At 46.3% G+C, this 25042-nt stretch overlaps 1 protein-coding gene across 2 annotated transcripts in view; it reads right to left on the minus strand.

Annotated features, from left to right (window-relative positions):
- Window positions 1-25042, minus strand: part of SERINC5 (serine incorporator 5) — a 149075-nt gene that overhangs the window by 40907 nt on the left and 83126 nt on the right. For both annotated transcript variants that reach the window (XM_013994946.2, XM_021084491.1), the window contains exon 2: window positions 16712-16879. In XM_013994946.2, the coding sequence (XP_013850400.1) occupies window positions 16712-16879 (168 nt within the window). The remainder of the gene's footprint in view (window positions 1-16711; window positions 16880-25042) is intronic.

Consider the following 25042-nt stretch of genomic DNA (forward strand, 5'->3'; position numbering starts at 1 on the left):
GTGGTGTAAGTTGCAGCTCTGGCTCAGATTCAGTCCTTGGCCCAGGTACTTCGGTATGCCATGGGTGCACGGAGAAAGCAAAAGAAACAATAGAAGCTATAGAAAGGCATAGAGGGAGTTTCCGTCATGGCGCAGTGGTTAACAAATTCAACTAGGAACCATGAGGTTGTGGGTTCAGTCCCTGCCCTTGCTCAGTGGGTTAAGGATCTAGCGTTGCCGTGAGCTGTGGTGTAGGTTGCAGACGTGGCTTGGATCCCGAGTTGCTGTGGCTCTGGCGTAGGCCGGTGGCTACAGCTCCGATTAGACCCCTAGTCTGGGAACCTCCATATGCCGCGGGAGCGGCCCAAAGAAATAGCAAAAAGACAAAAAAAAAAAAAAAAAAAAGAAAGGCATAGAGGTCTAGTTGGCCAGGGGCCCACATGATACAAACTTTAGACTAAAGTACAGACTCTGGGAGTGGTTCTTACAGAAATTTAGAGGAGGAAAAAGAGGGTCATGTTTCTAGGATATTAAAATACTATTTGGGAGAGATGAGACGATGCCCTGTGAGCAAAGCTAGTGAGTCTTAACATTTCATTTTACCAAATGTTTAGGGCATTGAAGGAAATCAAGCTGTAAAAAAAGCTTTGGACAGCTCAGCAACTAGAAGAAATAAGTCCTGCAGGTTGTTTAGTATCTCCTACCTAAAATGAATTTCACAACCGAGACCCCCTCCCCCCACCCCTTTTTTTAGGGCCATATGGAAGTTCCCAGGCTAGGGGTCAATCAGAGCTGCAGCTGCTGGCCTACAGAGCTGCAGGTGCTGGCCTTCACCACAGCCACAGCAACACGGGACCCCACGTGACCTACACCACAGCCCACAGCAACGCTGGATTGTTAATCCACTGAGCGAGGCCTGGGATTGAATACTCCTTCTCATGGTAGTATCCTGTTTCCCACCAATGGACAGGAGCTGCAAACTGAACAACACTAAAATCAACTTTTGGAATTCCCACTGTGGTGCAGGGAGTTAAGGATGCTACAGCTGTGGCATAGTCGCAGATGTGGCTCAGGTTCAGTTCCTGGCCTAGGAACTTCCATATGCCATGGGTGCAGCCAAAAAAGAAAAATTAAATTAAAAATAAAATAAAATCTTCCTCAAGACAGCCATGAGGCAACCAAGGTTCATTTCTCAGTAAACTGTCACCATTGGGGCCTTTTTGGGGTTGTGGGGCTATTTGAAGAAACAGTCTGGTTTTCTAGACATTTTTAAAAGAAGTCTAAATTGTGTCATTAAAAGCCATAAGGGGAACTAAAATTCCACTACATCTGGTTTTATGTGACCCTTTCATCTCTGCAATCAGGAACTTAACATCTCTAAATAGCAACTCCCCAGATGACAGATGCATACAAGACAGAAACCAAAGCTAGTGCTCACATGTCCTCCTGCACCACGAGCATTTCATCAGGATCAAACAGCCACCAAAATGATTAGACAATTAGAAAACAACTCCAGTCAAACTTTAAATTATAAGCTTTCAGAGTTCCCTGGTGGCTCAGTGGGTTAAGGATCCAGCATTGCCACTGTTGTGGCTTGGGTTGTTACTGGGGCTTGGGTTCAATCCCTGGCCCGGGAACTTCCACATATCATAGACATGGCCAAAATAATCAGAAGAAGGAGGAGGAGGAGGAGGCAGAGGAGGAGAAGGAAGAAGAGGAAGAAGGAAAAGGAGGAAGAGAAGAAGAGGCAGCAGCTTTCAGTCCAGATAAGACAACTCGCAGAGAACTGATTCATAATGACGGTATGAAGGGCGCTTCCACAGAAGAGAAGCAGGGGTCAGCTAACATCAACCTGCTTTGAGAATTAGGTAATATGAAGGCAGACTATATAAAAAAGAACCACACACCAGTTACTGATCTTGAAGGAGAACCAGGAGTTAATCCCAGCAAAAACTCATATAACTCTTCCAGGAGGCAATAGCAGTGGGGGTTGGGGGCCATGGAGTAGACAGGTCTGATGAGCTGATTGGAGGTGGCCGACGAGTAAAGGCAGAAGAACCCAGGACGAAGACTCCCCACGGACCTGGCAGTTGGTCGGGTGGCAGCCCAGCAGCAGACAGGAATGACAAGAAAAGAGGGGTTTTGGGGTGGCAGGGCAGTCATTTCACTTAATGACAGGTTACCAGTATCAAGGGGAAACAGGGCTGGTGGCTAAGCAAGGGTGTGGTGCTCCAGAGAGTGAGCAAGGCTCTGAGAGGTAAGGATTTGGTCATAACCAGCAGAGGGGCAATGGAGACCTTTGGTGGAGTAGCTAAACTCACCTGGAGAGGAATTGGGCCAAGGAGGGGGAGGGAGACAGAGGTGGGAACAGCCCAGGATGCTGGGGAATGCAAACCTGCAGGGGCTAGGAAGAAGCGGGGAACAAGGAAGAAAGGGAAAAGGTACAGAATCAAAAAGATGCTGAGGGAGGCTCTTGAGATGCAGTGTGGTTGGCAGTGTCAAATACTGCCTATGTGAGGAGCCAGGGGTAACCTTGAGACAAAGAGTCATTTGTGGCAGTGATCAGAATAGTCTCTAGAGGAGCTCCCGTCATGGCTCAGTGGTTAACGAATCCGACTAGGAACCATGAGGTTGGGGGTTCAATCCCTGGCCTTGCTTAGTGGGTTAAGGATCTGGCATTGCCGTGAGCTGTAGTATAGCTTGAAAACACTGCTTGCAAGCAAGTTCCCTTTGTGGCTCAGTGGTTAACAAACCCGACTAGGATCCATGAGGATTCGGGTTCAGTCCCTGGCCTCACTCAGTGGAAGGATCCCACATTGCCATGAGCTGTGGTGTAGGTCAGACTCGGCTTGGATCAAGCATTGATTGCTGTGGTTGTGGCGGAGGCCAGCAGCTACAGCTTCAATTCGACCCCTAGCCTGGGAACCTCCATATGCTGAGGGTGTGGCCCTTAAATAGAAAAAAAAAGACACTGCTTGGATCTGGCGTTGCTGTGGCTGTGACGTAGGCTGGCAGCTTTAGCTATGATTTGACCCCTAGCCTGGGAATTTCCATATGCCATGGGGGCGGTCTTAAAAAATATATTTTTTTAAACATTTATTTACAATTATACCATCAATTGCTTTTTAAGTCCACACACGTGGCATATGGATATTCCTAGGCTAGGGGTCGAATGGGAGCTGCAGCTGCCGGCCGACACCACAGCCAGATCTGAGCCACATCTGTAACCTACAATACAGCCCACAGCAACACTGGATCCTTAACCTACTAAGCAAGGCCAGGGATAGAACCCACACCCTCATGGATACTGGTCGGATTCGTTACCACTGACCCACAATTATATTTTTTAATTGAAGTATAATTGCTGAACAATATTATATAAATTACAGGTACACAACATAGTGATTCTCACAATTTTAAAGGCTATATTCCATGCGTAATTATTATAAAATATTGGCTATAGCTCTCATGTTGTACAATATATCCTTGGTAGTTTTTTTGTTTTGTTTTGTTTTGTTTAACCCACTGCACCAGGCTGGGGATCAAACCTGCCCTTCCATAGCCACCCATACTGCTGCAGGACCATGTGCCACAACAGGAACTCCTCCTGGTAGCTTCTTTCATACCTAATAGTACGTACCCTTTAATCCCCTACCCCTGTATTGCCCCCCCCTTTCCTCTCCCCACTGGTAATCGCTAGTTTGTTCTATCTGTGAGTCTGCTTCTTTTATATAATTACATTCTTGTTGCCAAAGAAAATGTAAATTACAGCAAAGATTCCGATAACTGAATACACTTGACCATCATTACTCCAACCCTAACCTGACTGCTTGCCAGAGGAAACTACAGTCACATTTTCATGTGTATTTTCTAAACTCTTTGCTGTGCTATTCCCTATTCATTATGGTTTTGTTTGTCTGGTTTTTTTTCGGTCTTTTTAGGGCTGCACCCACGGCACATGGAGGTTCCCAGGCTAGGGGTCCTATTGGAGCCAGAACCACAACAACAAGGGATCCGAGCCACGTCTGTGACCTACACCAGAGCTCATGGCAATGCCCAATCCTTAACCCACTACTCGAGGCCAGGGATCGACCCCGAATCCTTATGGATGCTAGTCAGGTTCGATAACCGCTGAGCCACGACAGGAGTTCTCATTATGTTTTAGATTGTCTCATGTCCAACACACAGATCTATCTATATCCTTTTAACTACCAGGTAGAAATCTACAACCCAGACCAATCATAATTTAGTTTCTACCACACCAGTGGCAGACATTTAAGTTGTTTCTGAGTTTTCACTGTTATGAATAATGTACAAATGATAGTGTCCATATTATGTGTCTCTATGGAGAATGAATACCTAGAAAGTGAATATTGGGTTATAAAGTTTTAATGTTTTACTTATTTTTTGGCCACGCCCATGGTACGTGGAAGTTCTCAGGCCAAGGGGCCAACCCATGCCACAGCTGTGAGCCAAGCCATAGTAGTGACAATTCTGGGTCTGTAAGCCACTGAGCTACCTAGGAACTCCAAGGTTGGTTATGTTTTAAACTTTAAGATACTGCCAAACTCTCCCCAGGAAGAGTTTTTGGAAACTCTAGGGTTGGGGGTAATAGGGAAAGCAGAAGAGAGGAACAGAAGTTGCAACAGAGCTCCCCACACACCCATCTTGGGGGCCAGGGAAGTCTCTACTCCCCCCAGAGTCAGCATTTCAGCTCTAAGTACTGCCCCTCCCTCCATAATAAAGAAGGATCAGGTGGGAATGGGGCCCTCTGCGTCTAGAAAACAAACTTATATCTAACCCCAGAGACAAAACCACAGCTATGGAGGTCTGGACTTTGTTTTAGATGGAAAATACGGTTATTACCCCACATTCCCTCCCACAAAACACAGGGTCTGATGTAGGACTCTGTACTGCCCTGAGAGGAACAAGGCCCACTGGCGGTCCTCTCTTGAACAAAGAGATGCTGAACTTTCTATAAAGAGGACTAAGTATCTAAACAGGCAGAGCTTCCTGGTCAGATCACTTGTCAGTGGGACGATGTGCTTATGGCCTAAGTGAGCCCCAAATTAGCTAATTTTCTCTTGAATGAGTGAACCTGGAATAGAGAAGTGACTTTTTTTTTTTTTTTGGTCTTTTTAGGGCCACACCCAAGGCATAGAGGTTCCCAGGCTAGGGTCGAATTGGAGCTACATCTGCCGGCCACAGTCACAGCCACAGCAGCTCAAGATCCAAGCCACATCTGTGACCTATACCTCAGCTCATGGCAACACCGGATCCTTAACACACTGGTCGAGGCCAGGGATCAAACCAACATCCTCATGGATACTAGTCAGGTTTATTATCACTGAGCCAGGATGGAAACTCTGGGAAGTGATAAATTATATGCGATTCCAACTATGTGCATGGCTGTTCTCTGGAAATAATCATTAAAAGCCCAGTGAAATTAAGTGTTTGCATGTGTATTCTTTATCCCACACTATAAATTGTAACTATACCTACATATCACAATACAATATTTGATCATTCCCTCACTCACTCACATCTACTATGTACGGGTACTGTTCTAGGTTATGGAGATTCAAGTAGTGAATCAAACAGGTCAAAAGTCCACACTAACACAGGAGCTAACTTTCTGGTGAAGTGCTGTATCCACAAAGCCACGTGTACTCTGCTCTAGGGATATTTCAGGCATTTCATGGTTTAATTGCAGCAATCCATGATTTTGCCCTAGTGCGATACAAGAACCTAATATCTTCTAAAAGACGGACCTCTACCAAACCCATACACTCAAGATTCTGAGAGCCCCTAATCACTTGTTCCTCATTCCTAGTGCTGAGAACCCGGTCATGCAGACGGTTTGGTTTCTGGCCCAGCATCCTTCCCACTTTACACCAGACCAGGACCTGGGGACCCCCAGCAGGAGAAGAACTGGGATATACATTCATTTTCTCCATCCCCACTCCTTCCTTACCACCGCTTGGTTTGGTTACATAAAAGGATGCTGATTATTTTTTTGTTTGATTACATAAAAAGAAAGGTGATTTTTTTTTTTTTAACCTGTGAATGATTTACCATGTATTTTAAAAGGCCAAGAAGACTAAGACATTATACCATTAAACATGAACACACTAAGTTTACTGCTATATTGTTCTTGCCTCGTCAACCCACTCTGCAGCTCACATGGCCCAGGTATCTGCAACTTAATCGGGAGCTCCGGTACCCTCAGCACAAAGTTCAGGCCATCGAAGTTTCCCCGTTAAAGGGTAAATTGGAGTTCCCATCATGGCGCAGTGGTTAACGAATCCGACTAGGAACCATGAGGTTTCGGGTTCGATCCCTGGCCTTGCTCAGTGGGTTAAGGATCTGGCGTTGCTGTGAGCTGTGGTATAGGTCACAGACACAGCTCAGATCTGGCATTGCTGTGGCTCTGGTGTAGGCTGGCGGCCACAGCTCCGACTGGACCTGGGACTAGCCTGGGAACCTCCACATGCCACGGGTACGGCCCTAGAAAAGACAAAAAATAAAAAAATTTTAAAAATAAAGGGAAGGGGAAATTAACTGCACATGCCATGCACAGGGCCACTGAGGTCTACCTGGGGTCAGCAGAGCAAGGGACAGCCTGTGGGTCAAAGCCAACTAGTTCCTGTTGACATAAATAAAGTTTTACTGGAACACGGCCATGCTCCTCTGTTGGCATTTTGTTTTGGCTGCAGAGTTGAGTAGTTGCTACAGGCCACATGGCTCTCAAAACTGAAATGTAATTTCCTAGCTGCCTCTTTATAAGCCAAGTTTGCCCACCCTGGGACCACTAGCAAGTAGAGCTGAGGAGCTGTGCTCAACTGCTGAAGTGTAAACTAACCTCTCAAAGGCAAATGACAACTGGCGACGCCTTACTCTACAGATCAAAAGCCAAAGGGACAGCAGAGACCCCAGCGGCTGGTCTGGACTCTTCTGAGTGTCCTGCCTTCTCCAGAGCACTTTCTGTTGCTGTTCCACAATGGAACTTGTCTTTTTAAGCGAATTAAATCTCCCATAGGTCATTTTTAGACCTGCAGATGAAGGATTTTAATTTATCTGCCTGGAAAAAAAAAAAAAAAAAAGCTTTGTGGAGGGCATGGTAGAGGACCTGTCTCTGAGTTCAATGCTCTCCCTCTGTGGGTCAGGAACCCTCCTAATAGAAAGACCTCCTCACATGTGTTATACAAACACAGCCTGCGGAACCAAAAATAAAACCCGCACTGATGAAAGCCGGCATGTCGAGAGATAATTTTAGACTTAAATTTGAGAGATAATTTTAGACTTAATTTTAAGACAGTAGTAACAGTCTCACTGAAATTTAAAAACCACACCTCCCCAAATACCCAATCCCCTGGTGATTAAGTGCAATCCTGCTTTAAAGGGCAACACATTCCAGTCCTTTCTACAAACCTCCTACCTCATCATCTCAGCTCCCAGGCCCCCGATGAAGACAGAGAAAAAGCATTCTTGAGTTCTAACGGGACCCCAAAGGTCAAAGGAGGGCAACCTAGGCTGACACCCCCATCTCCAAGTGTCCCTAAGGGAGTCCGGATTGTTTTGAACTTTTAAGCACAACCACGTGATGTGTAGCCTAACTCTGGGGGCTCCTTCTGCTTACACTTCCCACCTGAGGCCCAGTTCTCAAAGGACAACTGCCCTAAACCAACATCCTCTCATCTTTTTTTTTGTCTTTTTTTCTTTTTGCCTTCTCTGGGGCCGCTCTCACGTCATATGGAGGTTCCCAGGCTAGGGGTCGAATCAGAACTGTTTGCTGCCAGCCACAGCCACAGCCACAGCAATGCGGGATCCGAGCCGCATCTGTGACCTACACCATAGCTCATGGTAACGCCGGATCGTTAACCCACTGAGCGAAGCCAGGGTTCGAACCCGCAACCTCATGGTTCCTAGTCGGATTCGTTAACCACTGCACCACTACGGGAACTCCAACATCCTCTCATCTTGCACAAGGCTTGGCACTTGCATAGTCAGGAAAGGGGCGCGGGGAGGGAGAGGAAGGAAGGAAGAGAGGGAGGAATAGATTACCATGACTTAAAAGATTTTTTAAAACACAAACTCAGATTATAGTTGAACCAAGTAACACGATCACCCTTTTAAACTCTCGTTATCAAGTATCGACTCGACAATTCCTAATATTTATATTTCCCACTCCCAGTGATGTGAGGCTACTGCTGTTATACGTTGTACCATTTATCTGTTCCCTCTGACTCCGTTTGTATAATGACCGGGCTGTCCCCAACTCTAAGCCCTTGTCTGTCCTATTTATCTGCAGAGTGCTCCAAGGCCCTGTCTACGGACAGTTGCTTAACAGATGCTTTTGATGATGACAGAAAAAAGGGTTAGGAAAACTTCAGTTCTCACAGCTTATCATCGTCCCCCTCCCACAGTCAGATGGATCCTGAAATGGAGATCCTGGTAATATCTGATGCCTCCCAAAAGCTTCTGGCTAACAGATCCTCCAGACCAAGAACAATAACTATTGTTTCTTGTCTTCTGGCTCCTGGCAAGCTCATTATTACTGGACAAGGATCAAACCTCTTTGTCTTTGGTTCTGACTCAAAAAGGCTCTCAGCAGGGTTTGCATTAGTTCAAATCACTGCCTGTGGAACAGAACTATTTCCCACCATCACTTTCCCTGCATTCACTGTGCACAGGAGGCTGGGGCCTGAGCCACGAGAGAAGCAAAGGACCAGAGGGCTACAGAGACTCTGATTTCTCCACTTGCTGTAGGTCTGGACAGAATTTAGACCTAAGATAAATCTGTTTGGAAACATGTGTTCCCAGAGGGATCCCAACTTGGAAGGGAGGGGACTCAGAAGATTTAAGAGGTGAAACCTCATTGCCAGCGTAACCCAGGAAACCTCCAATTGCCCACAGTGAGAACTTTCCCTCTGTGTTCTACAAAGTACTTGACGTTCAATGGCCCAGACCCACCTCCAACCTCAAAAACATAGTCAATTATATACTTGACACGTATAAGGTACAACAACAGTACAATGAACTCAGCTGAGACCTTTTGAAAAGCATCTTATCCCAGCTGGATAAAAAGAAAATATTCCAGAGTCAAAGAACTGAGTCGGCAAGACTTTTTTCTTCTGCAGTAACTCAACACTTGTTCTAACACAAAAACATAAAAATCCAGCTGAGAATGGGGAGTTCTTCTCTGCAGAACTTCAAGGCACTATAGCAACACCTGATGCTAGGTCTCAGACACACGGTTCTCTTAATAGTCAACCAGTAAAGAACAAAGTCGAAATAAGAGCCAGACTGTCCAGCTTCAGCATGAGTACCTGTCATTTACGCTGGGACAAACTACATGGTATCTGGGATCAAAGTGGAGTATTTTTCACTGCTGCTGTCTGTTTGCTTTGAAAAGAGGGTCACGCCAAACACAGCTCGAAGGCAGGTTCTATTTCACATGCAAAGCCACCGAATAAATAAATACTAGGACTTGTGGTTGCTCCTATTTTCTACTTCAGACGAACCATTGTCTCTGGAGCCCAGCTTCTGGCTCTCATGACAGGAAGGTGGCAGGTGTGGAAGAAAGCGGAGAAAGCTGCTGAGGGCCAGAGGTGGTAGCATTTCCAGAAGGAATACTTCTCCCTCATCACCCTGTTCAGAAGACAGATCAGGAATCAAGAGGAAGGATCAGTTTGCTAAGGCTCCCCCTGTTATTTTTGTGAACATCTGAGCAACAGCCAAACCTAGCTGTGCAGGCCAGAGAGGCACCCCGTGGCCAGGGGCCAGCAGTCCTGGGTCCTTACCCCTACCCTGCAGCTGAGGCAACATTTAACTCACTGCGCCTGGCTGGAGATCGAACCTGCGCTGGGGATCTGAGCTGCTGCAGCTGGATTCTTAACCCACTGTGCCATAGCAGAACTCCAGGAAAGCATTTTGGAATCTAAGTTGCTTCCAAGGAAAGTAGCTGTTGTGTTTATCCATAGTCGCTAGGCTGTGGGGACTCCAGAATTTGAAAATGGAGAAACAGAGGTAGCAAACTGCATCCTTAGGTCCCCCGTGGGATTAGTTATCCAGAGAAAGAAGTCTGAAAGAAGTGAACACGTGAAGCTGGGGACATGAGGACAATTCAAGACTACATAAGACAACTGGAAGATGACATCAAGGAGCTGGGTGGGGTTGAAACAGGATTGCCTGGAATGCAGAGTGGAAACCCAACAGGCTTATGACCTGTCTGAGGGAAGTATGTGGTCAGTACTGAACCTAGAAAAAAAGGGGGAGAACGGGTCCGTCTGGGTCCCCAGTACCACCCTGAGATGTGCCCCAACCAGCAGATACACACTTGGGAATAACCAAAGCCAGAAATGGATGCGCTTCTTCAGGGAGAGCAGGTGAAGGAGAAGGGCTCAGGTAAGAGATGACCACTTCAGAGTTCCCACTGTGGCGCAGTGGAAATGAATCCGATTAGGAACCATGAGAGTGCGGGTTCCATCCCTGGCCTCGCTCAGTGGGTTAAGGATCCGGCGTTGCCGTGAGCCGTGGTGTAGGTCGCAGACATGGATCTGGCATTGCTGTGGCTGTGGCATAGGCCAGCAGCTGTAACTCTGATTGGACCCCTAGACTGGGAACCTCCATATGTCAGGGGTGCGGCCCTAAAAAGACAGAAGACACAAGAAAAAAAAAAATAAAAAAGAGATGACCACTGTATTGGGGGGGATAGATAACGAGATGTGGATGTGGCTTCTGGCTGAGGCTGACTATAAATACTCCTTCTTTATTTCATTTTCATCCATCTACTTCCTCATCATCTTATGTTAATACAGCTAACATACATCAATTTCCCATTACCACATCTTCTCTAATGAACTGTGAAAACGACCAAGAAAAAGAAACCAAAAGATAATTTATATACCACCTCTGGGGAATGTGTTGAGAGAGACTGGATTTTCTGAATAAATAAGAGAAAAAAAATCATTGAAGCCCATCCTGCTTCTTGTGTTCCAAGGGCCTACTACACCCACAGGTGGCAGCCTCAACATGTATCCCCATTCCCCTGCCCTGGCAAATTCATGCTAACAGTAGAAATTGTGATTAAAACACATCCTTAAGGAGTTCCTGTCATGGCTCAGTGATTAACGAACCAGACTAGCATCCATGAGGACGTGGGTTCCATCCCTGGCCTCGCTCAGTGGGTTAAGGATCCGGCGTTGCTATGAGCTGAGGTGTAGGTCACAGACGCGGCTCGGATCCCGAGTTGCTGTGGCTGTGGTGTAGGCCGGTGGCTATAGCTCCGATTAGACTCCTAGCTGGGGAACCTCCACATGCCGTGGGTACAGCCCTAGAAAAAACAAAAATCGAATCAAATAAATAAAATAAAATACATCCTTAAGATTCTAGGGGTGTGGTGCTGAATGTAACTTGGGAATGTAACTGAAGGAGGGGCCAGATTTACATCCAATTCAGTTCAGTGTCCCATTTCCACCCCTCCTTTGTCCTGAAATTGAGGGGTCTGCTGATGTCAGTGGGTGGCCCAAAGCAATGAGGACATTTTCTAGTTACTTGGATTAAAATGCCAGATACCAGCGTGCAAAGGGGAGACTACTTATGGCAGAGACGGGCTTCTGGGGCTGCTGCGAGTCTGCACAGCCCACTTGAGTTTCCACAGCCTCCCTGCTGCCTGCCACAAGGATGGGCTGCCTGCCACAAGGATGGGTAGGAAGCCTCAGGTCCATTTTGACACTCACTGCCTTTTCAGAAACGTGTGAACTCCAAAGAGTTGAAACTATTTCAGGAGTTGCAAACCCAAATGCCTTTTCTCTGAGGGCAAGAATTAAGGGTACATGTATGAGACCTGAGGTAAGTAAACATCTCGTGGTGGGGCCTGTGGTGAGCTGTAGCACGCTCTTCTCAAGGCAGCCACATGCACATTAAAACAAAACAAAAAACCAGAGTTCCCTGGTGTCTCAGTGGATTAAGGATCTGGCCAGCATCACGGGCCAAGGAACTACCACATGACACAGGCACGGCCAAAAAAAAAAAAAAAAAAAAAAAAAAAAAAAAAAAAAAACCCAAAATATAAAAACCTGAAATTAACACATCATTGTAAAACAACCATACTCCAGTTAAAAAAGGAAAAAAAAAAAAAAAATCTGCTGGCCAAAAAACAGCCTGCAAGCCAATTTTCCAGTTCCTGGGCTAGATTTCCAGGCTCACCTGAAATCTCTAGGTGAGGCCGTGGCTTATGGCTTTGTGACCAGCTGGGCTTTTATCAAGTCCAGGGAGAGAATGGAATTCCAGAGCTGCTTTTAAGACACTGAGGAGAACTTTTTCTTTTAACGATTTTTTTAGGGGGAGGGGGCACCACATCCACAGCCTTGGACGTTCCAGGGCCAGTTATCCAACCCATGTCACAGTTTCAACCTGTGCCACAGCTGGGGCAACACTGGATCCTTAACCTGCTGAGCCACATGGGAACTTCCTGGGAAAGCTCTTTTCATCCAACCAGAGGAACAATGCAATTTCCACATTACTACTCACAGGAAAACAAACCCAAATCCACCAGCAGAAAATAGTGTATAAAGCAAAACATGTTCCCAAAAGAGATTAAGTAAAATTACAAAGAAAATGCAACATCTTTTCAAACAAATGAAGGAACAAAACAAAAAAAGACTGCCGTCAAAAACAAAGTTTGTAGTAATTTCTCTCAGTACAAGGAGTAAGTCTTCAAATCAAATACATTACAACGCCACCACCAACATCAGTCTTCCACCATGTGGAAGGTGTGTTTGGGGTCTGGGAAATAGAAAAAGCAAAGATACAGCCATCTCAGCACCCAAGTCAGCGAATCACAGCTGCCTGGGGACCAAGTGGAACATGAGATGGAGAAAATGGATCTAAGATGCTTCAGCTTAGGAAACTTTAGGGCTCTTCCTACCTCAGTGGCACACAGCTCAAAAGGAGAAGCCCCAAGGGCCACAAAGGTCACCTGATGTCCCTTTTCCAAGGCAGTCTTAGTCTTAGGAGCCCCTATTCCATGGGAAACAAGAAGAACCCACCTATCTCCTCCCTCCTCAAATGCCTGTGCAGCCTCACGGGGTTGCCCACACCTCGAAGTATCATCACTGGTGTGGGTTCAATCCTGGTCTTGCTCAGTGGGTTAAGGATCCGGGTTGCCATGAGCTGTGGTGTAGGTCACAGATGCAGCTTGGATCTGGCATTGCTGTGGCTCTGGCATAGGCCAGCGGCTACAGCTCCAATTGGACCCCTAGCCTGGGAACCTCCATATGCCACAGGTGAGGCCCTAAAATAGGGAGAAAAGAAAAGAAAAAAAAAAAACCAGTGTCATCATTGGCCTCCAAACAGAAGTCACATCTTGATTTCAGGAGGCTTAAATCAATCACCCATTTTGCTGCTGTAGTTCCACATTCCAAAACAGACTTTTAATAGTCACAAGGCATCAAATATCTCAAGACTCTTCCTGCTGGAATCACACAGTTACTGACATCAGTGACCTGCAAAAGAACGGCTGGTACGTTCTGAGATGGGAAAAATGCTCCAGGAGGAGACAGAAATCACGCCCAACTCAACCAGCGCAGCAGAGCCCAAGGTCTCCTGGGAACGAGGAGCTTCCCGAGTGAGAACAGGCAGGATGGAGTCTGGCCCAGCCACTCTTGGCAGCTCCCTCTCAAACTTTCTCACGGGCCACATCCTGAAGCCGGGGCAAAAACTGAAAATAACTGAAAAGGGCCACCCTTGTGTTTTCAACCCACACGCCAAAGGCCCATGTGGACGGAGCCCTGTCCCCTGCCCACGAAGGCGAGGGTGCCGGGTGGGAGGCAATTACACACTCCCGTGTGAGCTGTTCTGAGGATGCGTGCTTTCCCCCACAGCATCACATCCTAGAACATTTCCACAGCCAACAAAGGTGGGGGGGTGGACCAGGCGAGCTCCCCACAAGGGACCTTTCAGCGCCCACCCTCAAGCTCAGCCTTAGAATGAGGTCAGCCTCTGTTCTATAGGCTGAGAAACAAGCTGACTTTGTGACCAGCTGGCTGGTCCCCTGTGAGGCCCTAGAGATGGAAAAGGATTGGTTTCGCCCACAGGGGCCTCACTCCCTGGGCACAAAGTCCAGCCAAACCATTTTTAAATAAGTCCATTCAGAGGACAGGCAGAGAAATATTCACAAGAGCCTCTGTGAGGCCTCAGGGTTGTCCCTTACCTGTCTCCCTCCCTCTGCTCCAACCCCAAATCACACTAACACACACCACTGCTGGGCTCACCTCCCTAAATAGCTCTGCCTGTTTCTATGACAGACTCCTACCCAAGAATCGATCATGGCTTCCCATTTGCCATGAGACCAGGGCCAAAGGCCTCACCTTAGCACTGAAATTCCTGCAAGCCATTTACCTGGCCATGTCCCTTCTCTGTCCTGCACATGCCTTGTCCTTGTGCTACCACGGAGCCTAGTCACTAAGAACTCAATCTGCCTAGGTTCAAATCTCAATTTCGCCACTTAGAGCTGAAGACCTTGGGCAAGGTGCTTCAATGACCCAGTATGCTGGTTTTCTCATCGGTAGAGCAGGGATAACAGTAGGACTAGACGGCCTAGGTGAGTTCCCTAGTGATGAACGGAGATGATACAGGTAAAATGCTTAGAATTTAAAAATCACCCAACAGATATTAGGGACTGAAATACTCATTATTATCATACAAGGTACTTCTTCCTTGAGGCCCTTCCCAGCAACACCAGTCAGTATCTTGTTTCTTTTACTTCCGTCCTCCCTCCCTCTTCTCTCCTCTCTTTCTTCTAAAAACCTCCTGTTTCTGAAATGTTCTATGAACATCAGAAATCACAGACGCTGGTTGGAGCTGTTAGGGACTATTCCATGGGACAGATGATTTTAACACTGTTCAATCACTGAAATTATCATAAAACCCATATCTTAAAATATGCCCTGTGGCTGCCAAATTTACCCTTACCTCCAGTAATGATGTTTTGATGGGTTTATACTTCCTCCAGTACTTCATGCATCCTTTCAAATGGCAACTAATTTCTACCTGGTTTTACACCTCAGAAGACTTTATACTTGTTTTCTGGTTTATAAATTCTTTTTCCCACAAATGTGAATGCCCCAAAGCTCCCACGGCAGGACCTTCCTGAGCAGAGATCCACTGTTTAGAGCATCAGAGGAAAATCTAAATTTCACAGATTTTGACAGGAGTTCTAGTATCTTCCAGACCATACAACCACAGTTATAAAAGCCTTACCCAACAGAAAGCCTCAAAGGGCCTTCTTTAACTAATGGATAAGAAGCTAGCAAGTGCTTCTAAGAAAATGGTTGTTCGCAAGCCCTTGAAGCAGCTTCAGCCAAAGTTGGGAGAACAAACACTTCCTCGGGAGTTGCTTCTGGGGGTCCACCCCCACGGCTCCAGGAGGTCCCGCCCTGACCTCGCCCCTCCTCCCCCTGCCAGGCCCCACTGGGGGTAAGTGCTGAGCGCTGAGTCTGTAGGGCAAATGGGGTTTGGCTGGACTTTCTTCCCCCCATTTCCCTCTGAGGAGAGTGGCCCCCAGGAACACACCCGCAGCTCTTCCTAGCAAACTGGGCCTGTGCAGAGGACACATCCCCTGGCCCGGGTGGGGTCCCCAGGTGGGGTAAGTCTGACTCATTTGGGGATGCAGTAATAGGACGCCCGCATCCTTGCACATACAAGTCAGGCCATCTTTCATCAGTGTTATGGGGGATAAAGGTGATGTCTGGCAACTACTGCTGACACTGCAGTCTTTTTGCCAATTTGTTCAGAACCTGGGAGGAAAAGGATGTTATTTATTGGGCTCCCTACGAATCCCAGCACATCCCCCCATAATCAGGCCTCCTATGGGGAAATTCCTGAAAAAAGTCCTATATGTGTCTCTATCAGCATCGTGTACCTAGCCTGCCTCTGCATACTCTGCCCAGGAAATGGCTGGAAGTCCATCTCTCATCCCTGAAGACGCCCTCCCTGCAACTGACATGGCCAGAAAAGTAAAGCTCGCCCTAAAGCCTACTCCTCACACTACTGCGGGGTTATCTAGGCTTCATCTTATTTCCCATTCAGGCCACATAAGTGTTTACATAACTGCTCCCTGAAACACTGGAAGCCATCCATGGGAATTCCCGTCATGGCTCAGCGGTTAATGAACCCAGCTAGGATCCATGAGGATGCAGGTTCGATCCCTGGCCTCGCTCATTGGGTTAAGGATCCAGGGTTGCCGTGAGCTATGGTGTAGGTCGCAGATGCAGCTCGGATCCCGAGTTGCTGTGGCTGTGATGTAGGCTGGCAGCCACAGTTCCGACTGGACCTCTAGCCTGGGAACCTCCATATGTCACAGGTGCAGCCCTAAATTGGACAAAAAAAAAAAAAAAAAAAAAAAAGAAAACACTGGAAGCCATCCTTAGGACAGGGGAAATGTACAAGTCTACAAGGAAGGACTACACATTCATTCAGGAACAGCCATCAACAAGGCTAAGACAACATACACCATCTTCTCCACCAAAAGTATCAGACGGCTTCTGTCCTACCACTAAAGATCAAGATGGTGAAGGGTTTGCCCGCTTGGCAGGAAAGCAATGAAGAGGCTTCAGGAAGATTCAGGGCAAGCGGCTATAACCCAGAACGGCACTGTCCCCTGAACTAAGTGTTTTCCAGACACCCCCACCAAGCGCCAGGAGTGGGAAGAGCTGAAGAGGTGACTCACACGCTCCCGCATCTCGTTGGCCACGGTGTTGGACATCATGATGCAGCAGAGGATGACGACCAGGATGAAGTACAGCGCATACATGAAGCGGGTGCTCCGGGACTGGCGGATCTTGGGGCAGCAGCCGCAGCAGAAGGAGCAGCCAGCGTTCCCACAGCAGCAGGCCAACTAGAGAAGGAACACAAACACCCTGAGAGCTGCCCTACAAACCCACTGACCCCTGACCTTTGCGTGCCGAGCGGCCATTCTTCTGAGGCGTCCTGCCCACAGAACATGCTTGGACCATTGAGTGTGTGAACAAAGCTTTTGCCAGAATTGGCCTGATACTGTCTTTAATAGACGTGAGGGCTTGGAAGATGCCCAATAATTAAACAGAAAAGGCACACTTCACCTGAAGCCCTGTGATCACTCTTAGACAAAATCAATTAGTGAAGAGCCAGAGAAGAAGCCAAGAACGAGAACAAGGACTACGTGAAGTAGGGAGGATGTGAAAACTAAGAATCTGGGCTCAAGAAGGGGACCTGTCAAAATCCACCAGCCAAAGAAGGAACTGCATGGCGATAGGGAGGGAAGGGGGTAACTTAAGCACAAAAGGTACAAGTGCCTCTTACCATAAGCATTGCTGAGCAGAGCTTCACACCCCTAAGGGGAGGCATTAGGCTAATGAATGAGGCATGACTAGACTTGAATGGTCAACGCAACTGGGCATAACTTGGGAATATTAAATAAAATAAGGATTAAGTTTTCAGGCTTGGGGCTGGTGTTAATTTTTTTTCTTGAAGCGTTCATATTTTTTAAGTTTTAGGGTTATAATAAAATTGAGAGGAAAGCATAGCTATTTCCCATATGCCCCCACCCACTCATCCATATGCACAGCCTCCCCCATTATCTTTTTTCTACTTTTTGGGTAACACTTTAACAATTATATACATAGTTGTACAACCATCATCACAACCGAATTTTAGAACACTTCCGTCCCAAAACCCCAGTCCATTCCTTCCTCCCCGACCCGTCCCCTTTGGTAACTATAGGTTTTTCAAAGTCAGTGAGTCTGTTTCTGTTCTGCAAATAAGTTCATGTGTATCCCTTTTTTTTTTTTTGATTCCACATATAAGTGATAGCATATGATGTTTGTCTCTCACTGTCTAACTTCACTTAGTGTGATAATTTCTAGGTCTATCCACATGACTGCAAATGCCATTATTTCATTCTTTTTTAGGGCTGAGTAACAGTCCCTTGTATATATGTACCACATCTTCTTTATCCATGCCTCTCCTTTTTTCTTTTTTTGGCCGTCCCACGGCATATGGAGTTCCCGGGCCAGGGATCAAATCCAAGCCATAGTTGTGACCTATGCTGCAGTAGCAGCAATACCGGATCCCTAACCCACGGGGCAGGGCCAGGAATCAAACCTGTGTCCCAGCGCTCCAGAGATGCCACCAATCCTGTTGCAGGAACTCCACCTCCCCCATTATTAACATGTCACCAGAATTTTTTTTTTTAAACCAAGGACGAACCTGCACGGGCACATCATAATCACACCATATCCATGATTTAGTTAATTAAATCTTGGTGTCGAACATTCAAAGGGTTCAGATAAATGTGCCAGGACACATATCCATCAATATAGTATCACAGTATTTTCAATGAACTGAAAGGAAACTAGATCTTTAGTAAAGCACAGGGCAACAGAACACGCTGTTGTGAAAAGCTCAGTGTGCTCAGCCTGCCTGGGTTTGGCGCCTGGCTTTGCCAACTACTAGCAATGAACCACGAGCAAGTCATTTATTTTTCAAGACTCAGACGCCTCATTTATTAAAGTGAGGGTGGTGACAGTACTTAGTGTACTTGGTGATCTCTTGCACAACCTAATCAGACATACCTGGTGTAAGGGAGGGATTTCTGTTTAACAAATAGGAAATTCTACAAGAGATTACCATAAACTACAAATAACAACCAAATCTACATGTATTAATTAACACTATATATACAACCTACACCCCAACAATTCAATCTTTTGATAACGCGTTGGCAGAAAGTGCAGGGCTTTGCCTGGCTTCAAAAGAAGCATCAAATAGAAGGCTACACTGTAAACATCACTTACAGTAAGAAGACATCACAGGTATAAGATCACAGGCTGTAACTATAAGGACATCAAGACCAATCTTGGAAACAAATGCATTTCCTGAGTTACTGTGTCTGCTTCAGGAAACTGCCACTGTCTGAGCCCTTTTGTCATTCCGTACTATGGCATTACCTAACATTTCTGCTCATGCACTCTTCTCTCCATCTTGCACTCAGTTTTTCTAAGCCATTTACCTCGAGCCTCTTCTCGCCTCCTGAGGCTGGGCCTCTGCTTTGCCAGACAAGCTGTTCTACTGGGCTGAGCGAACACATCACACAAGTGAGATCCTAACACTGCTGCCTGTGTGGTGTTTTTATAGGCCACCTTCTTTTACGACTCACTCATCCATATTCTCTGTCCCTGATTTTACAGATCCCTTTCTGCTCAGATGCCCCGATTTTCCTTTCCTTTCCCTCTGGCGCTCCCTCTTCTCCCCTCCCACTGGCTTCGCTGGCTTCTCTCCCAGGCCTGCCTCCCTCCTCCTCTGCCTCCCAAATTCTTTCCCAACTGCCTCACTTGCTGGCTGCTAACTCTTGAAGCTCTTAGACAATCAGTTTTACTGTACTTCTAACTCAAATGTGATAAAAATATGTACCCTACTTGGAAAAAGAAATATTTAGAAGCAGTTGATGCGTCATCCAGGAGAGAACTTAACCCACAGCAAAACCAACATTTAAACTTACTATCTCCACAGAGGGGGAAAAATGAAACAAGATACATACATCACGTGAGCCCAACTGGTCATTTAATGACAAACAGAGACAAAGGAATGTGATTATGGAAAATGTGAACAGAAAATCATATTGGTTTAATCCTATCCTATCATTAAAGTTATGTATCATTGCATGGATCTAATTTTTTAACCTCTTCTGCTTGTTCCCATTCGCTCTACACAGTGCTATGGTATTTGTGTGTGTGTGTGTGTATACATATATATAGGTGTGTACATATACACATATGCCTAATACTAGAATCAAACAGCAGGTCTCTACGAGTCTAAAAGTTATTTATCAAAGCAAATACATCAATCACCAAGAGCACAAGTGCATTATCTTCAGCTAAACATTAATATGGAAATGGAAATTCAAAACAGCATCCATACAAGCAATGTTATGTTAGCATAGATGAAAATCTCCCAGCCCTGCTGACTTATCATTTCTTTCCACAAGAGCATAATTTAGAAGAAAATAGGTTTACCTTTTATTCCCTGTCACAAAGCTTTACTACTCTGACCATGTCACTCCCCTAATCTTCACCTTCAAAACTGGAAAAATAACTCTTCACCAGCCTAACTTCTGCAGCTGTCACAAGCTTGGAGAGAAGAACCTGAGTCTTGTTACCTTGGGGCTCCAGAGGACCTAAACATTTTCCTGAAGGAGTCAACGTATAAAAAAACAAATGCAGAATGTACAATACACCAAGAGTGAACCCTAATGTACACTACAACTTGGGATGATAACGATGCATCCGTGTAGGTTCCCTGGTTGTAACAAATGTAACCTCTGGTCAGGGGTGTGGACAGCGGGGGAGGCTGGGGGTGGTCAGGGGACAGATATGGGAATCTCCATACCTTCCTCTCAATTTTGCTATGAACCTAAAACATCTCTTAAAATATAAAGTCTTAGGACTTCCCATCGTGGCTCAGCGGAAACAAATTTGACGAGCATCCATGAGGACTCAGGTTCAATCCCCAGCCTTGCTCAGTGGGTTAAGGATCTGGGGTTGCTGTGAGCTATGGCGTAGGTCGAAGATTCAGCTTGGATCTGGCGTGGCTGTGGCTGTGGCATAGGCTAGCGGCTATTGCTTCGATTTGACCCTTAGCCTGGGAACCTCCATTATGCCGCAGGGTACGGCCCTAAAAAATAAAAAGCAAAAAATATAAATAAATAAAGTCTTATCAAAAAAAAAAAAAATCAGTGGAGTTCCCATTGTAGCTAGCAGTAAGGAACCCAACTAGTATCCATGACGACTCGGGGTTCAATTCCTGTGCTGGCTCAGTGGGTTACAGATCCAGTGTTGCTGCGAACTGTGGTATGGGTCGCAGACATGGCTTGGATCGGGTGTTGCTGTGGCTCTGGCATAGGCCAGCAGCTGTAGCTCTGATTTGACCCCTAGCCTAGGAACTTCTAGATGCCACAGGCAATGCCCTAAAAGACATAAAACGAACAAACAACATATTAATAAAATGTGACCATTAATGGCTCAATGAATGGATGCTGAGTGAATGATATACGATTCAGTGGTAACAACAATACTGCTCAAATAAAAGGGCTGGCAATCCCACTCCCACTCCACAAGGCCAAGAACACAAGTCTTGTGCTGCACTCTGAATTTCTCATACCCAAATGCTATCACAAAGAGTTCATTATATAGGTTTTGTTTGTGTTTTTCTTTTTTTCCTAGGGCCACACTTGTAATATATGTAAGTTCCCGGACTAGGGGTTGAATTTGAGCTGCAGCTGCTGGTCTACGCCACAGCCACAGCCACACCAGATCCAAGCCTTGCCTCAGACCTACATCACAGCTCACAGCAACACTGGATACTTAACCCACTGAGTGAGGCCAGGAATCAAACCCTAGTCCTCATGGATACTAGTCGGGCTGGTTACCACTGAGCCACAATGACAATTCCTATAGGGCTTTAATTTGCAGATACTGCACACAATCTTTTGCCACAAGAAAATATTATACATTCAAGAGGGGGACCCAAGACAATCCCTTTGGGGGTGATGCTTGCAACTCTTCTAGAAGTTCATCCTGCACGTAAACTTACACAAGGGCACAGAGATTTACATAACAAGGTTGTTTGTTAAAAGCATAAAAACTTTAAAAAAAAAAATTTTTTTTTCTTTTTTTTTTTTTTTTGGTTACATCTGTGGCATGAGGAAGATTCCAGGTCAGGGACTGAACCTGTGCCCCAGTGGTGACCTGAGCTACTGCAGTGACCTGCCAGATCCTTAACCCACTGAGCCACAATTTGTGAGAACTTCTAAAAACAATCTTATTCTCCAGCTATACAAGGACTGAATAAATGAATTATGGACTAAATATACCACAGGATATAATTTAAAAGAATAAGTCAACATTGGCGTTCCCGTCGTGGTGCAGTGGTTAATGAATCCAACTAGGAACCATGAGGTTGCGGGTTCGGTCCCTGCCCTTGCTCAGTGGGTTAAGGATCCGGTGTTGCCAGGAGCTGTGGTGTAGGTTGCAGACAAGGCTCGGATCCCATGTTGCTGTGGCTCTGGCGTAGGCCGGTGGCTACAGCTCTGATTCGACCCCTAGCCTGGGAACCTCCATGTGCCATGGGAAGCAGCCCTAGAAAAGACAAAAAAACAAAACAAAACAAAAGAATAAGTCAACATTATGGGCGTCCCTACTCTCCCCCATCCCATCCATATGTTGTCGTCCTAACCCCTATACCTCAATCTAATGTGACTGTATTTGGCCAGAGGGCCCTTAACAAGGTTGTGAAGGTTAAATAAGGTCATTGGGGTGAGACCTAATCCAATACGACTGGTGTCCTTGTAAGAAGAGATTAAGATACAGACACCCAGAGAAAGACGACCATGTGAAGTCAGCCCTCGATGAGTTAAGGAGAGAACACTCAAAGGAGACCAACCCTTCCTACTCCTTGATCTTGGACTTCCGACCCCAGATCTGTGAGAAATTCAATTTCTGTTGCTTAAACCTCCCAGTCTGCAGTATCTGGCTATGACGGCTTCAGCAAACTAACAGTCAGGTGTAAAACTGATATTTTACACTTATGCATATGTGTATGTGGGGGTATGTGTGTGGATACAAAGACTATTAACATCGATTATCTGAAGAGTGCACCTAGATGTGGGCAGGACAGTAAGACAGCAACATCTCAGTGTTCTGCTCTCTTGTCTGGGTTTTGACCATGTGCATGCATTACTCTCATGATTAAAAAAAGAAAACTGGAGCTCCCGTCGTGGCGCAGTGGTTAACGAATCTGACTAGGAACCATGAGGTTACGGGTTCGATCCCTGCCCTTGCTCAGTGGGTCAAGGTTCCGGTGGTGCCGTGAGCTGTGGTGTAGGTCGCAGACGCGGCTTGGATCCTGCGTTGCTGTGGCTCTGGCGTAGGCTGGCAGCTACAGCTCTGATTCGACCCCTAGCCTGGGAACCTCCATATGCCGCAGGAGCAGCCCAAGAAATGGCAAAAAGAAAAAAAAAAAAAAAAAACTGGAATTCCCGTCGTGGCGCAGTAGTTAACGAATCTGACTAGGAACCATGAGGTTGTGGGTTCAATTCCTGGCCTTGCTCAGTGGGTTAAGGATCCGGCGTTGCCATGAGCTGTGGTATAGGTCGCAGACATGGTTTGGATCTTGCATTGCTGTGGCTCTGGCGTAGGCTGGTGGCTACAGCTCCGATTCGACCCCTGGCCTGGGAACCTCCAAATGCCGCAGGAAGCGGCCCTAGAAAAGGAAAAAAAAAAAAAAAAAAACTGACAATTTAAGAAAAGCAACTAAGTTTGGAGATACGGATATAAAAATAGTTGCAAACGTGGCACTGACTTCTGCGATTCTTTTCTTTCTGAAGAAGCCTCTCCCCCCAAAACATACTGACAAAGAAAAATTTCAAAGAGCTGTCCACACCATCTACTTAACTTCCTTGAAACAGCAACAGCATGAATAGCAAAGGCTTTCCTAAATAAAAGCTTTGTCCTTGCAGAGCAGAGTCCAAATGAAAGGAGAAGCCAGTTATCCTTGCTGCTACCTGGAGCTAGGCCTCCCCTTAGTGTTAGTTTTCTTCTCTCATCTAAGGTACACAGAAACACACAAACACACAAACCGCTCTCCCTCCTTATCCTCCCCATTGGCCTTCAGTTGATAGTTCTAAGGACTGATGCCAGGCAACTAATAGTTCTAAGGACTGATGCCAGGTTCTTCTTTCGTTAAATTACAAAGCATAATTCCTTTATTACCCAGAATTCCCTGCCAACAACAATATCATTTGGAAATAGCAAAGAATCAGGAAGAAAGCCAAAGAGATGGCATGGCATTGGCACACATGCGCACACACACACACAACACATATCTTGTGAGAGCTCCTCTCTACCTCTCTCAGGTCTGACTTTCCCAGTTCCAACAGGCCTGCTCACGCCCACTGGTGGGAAGAGTGCAGATCTAAGAAGCAGACGGCCTGGATTCTAACCCTGTGCAGCTCTAGGTCTTGGTTTTCCTCCCTTGCACATGGAAGAGGCCTCGGTAGATGACAGGTAATAGGGAAACAGGTTTTCACCTGGTGCTCAACTCATGGGCAATCGTGGTCTCAAGGTGGATACTCAGGCTGAAAGTCTCACTTAACAGAGAAAATGCAAAAGCACCAATGAGAACCATGTACCAGAGGCCTGGAGGCGCCCATGCCACAGGCTGATATTCCCTGCAAGAGGGGACCTGATGCCTACCATCCGTAAATTCTTAGATGTTGAAAAATGACCAGCAAGAGGCAAGCACACTGGGTTAAACCCAAAATAAGAAGGAAGAGAGAAAAATCAACCAAAAAGAGAAGAAATAGGAAGGCCCCTTGTGGCACAGCAGAAGCTGGCATTGCTGCAGCAATGGTGCAGGTTGCAAAGACAGCACTGGTTTGATCCCTGGCCCAGGAACTTCAACTGCTGCAGGTATGGCCAAAAAAAAGAGAGCAAAGAATTAAAAAGTGAAGCAGGAGTTCCCATCATGAAGTAGCAGAAACAAATCCAACTAGGAACCATGAGGTTGCGGGTTCAATCCCTGGCCTTGCTCAGTGGGTTAAAGATCCAACGTGGCTGTGGCTATGGCATAGGCCAGCAGTTGTAGCTCCAATTCGACCCTAGCCTGGGAACTTCTGTATGCTTCGGGTGTGGCCCTAAAAAGAACAACAACAACAAAAAAAAAAAAAAAAGTGAAGCTGTCCAAAGCCGACTAAGCAGCCCACATCTATGGGCATCACTCTACTGCTTCCTGGGCTAGTTCTGCGCGGTTCAGCTCCCTTGGCAGTGTGAAAATTTACATCCATCATGATGGCCTGGGAACCCTGTTAACCCCTTAGTGTTCCCTTAGTTCTGAGGTGGGAGGTAGACAGGCTCCTGGGCTGAGAACAGCTGGGACTTGTTAGGCTGAATAAATTGGGCCTTGTTTCTCTCTGACACATCAAGGAAAGTTAATTGCAGGAGCTGAGCTCTGCCGGACTAGAAAGATA

Source organism: Sus scrofa, chromosome 2 (assembly GCF_000003025.6).
Source record: "Sus scrofa isolate TJ Tabasco breed Duroc chromosome 2, Sscrofa11.1, whole genome shotgun sequence".
Taxonomy (NCBI): domain Eukaryota; kingdom Metazoa; phylum Chordata; class Mammalia; order Artiodactyla; family Suidae; genus Sus; species Sus scrofa.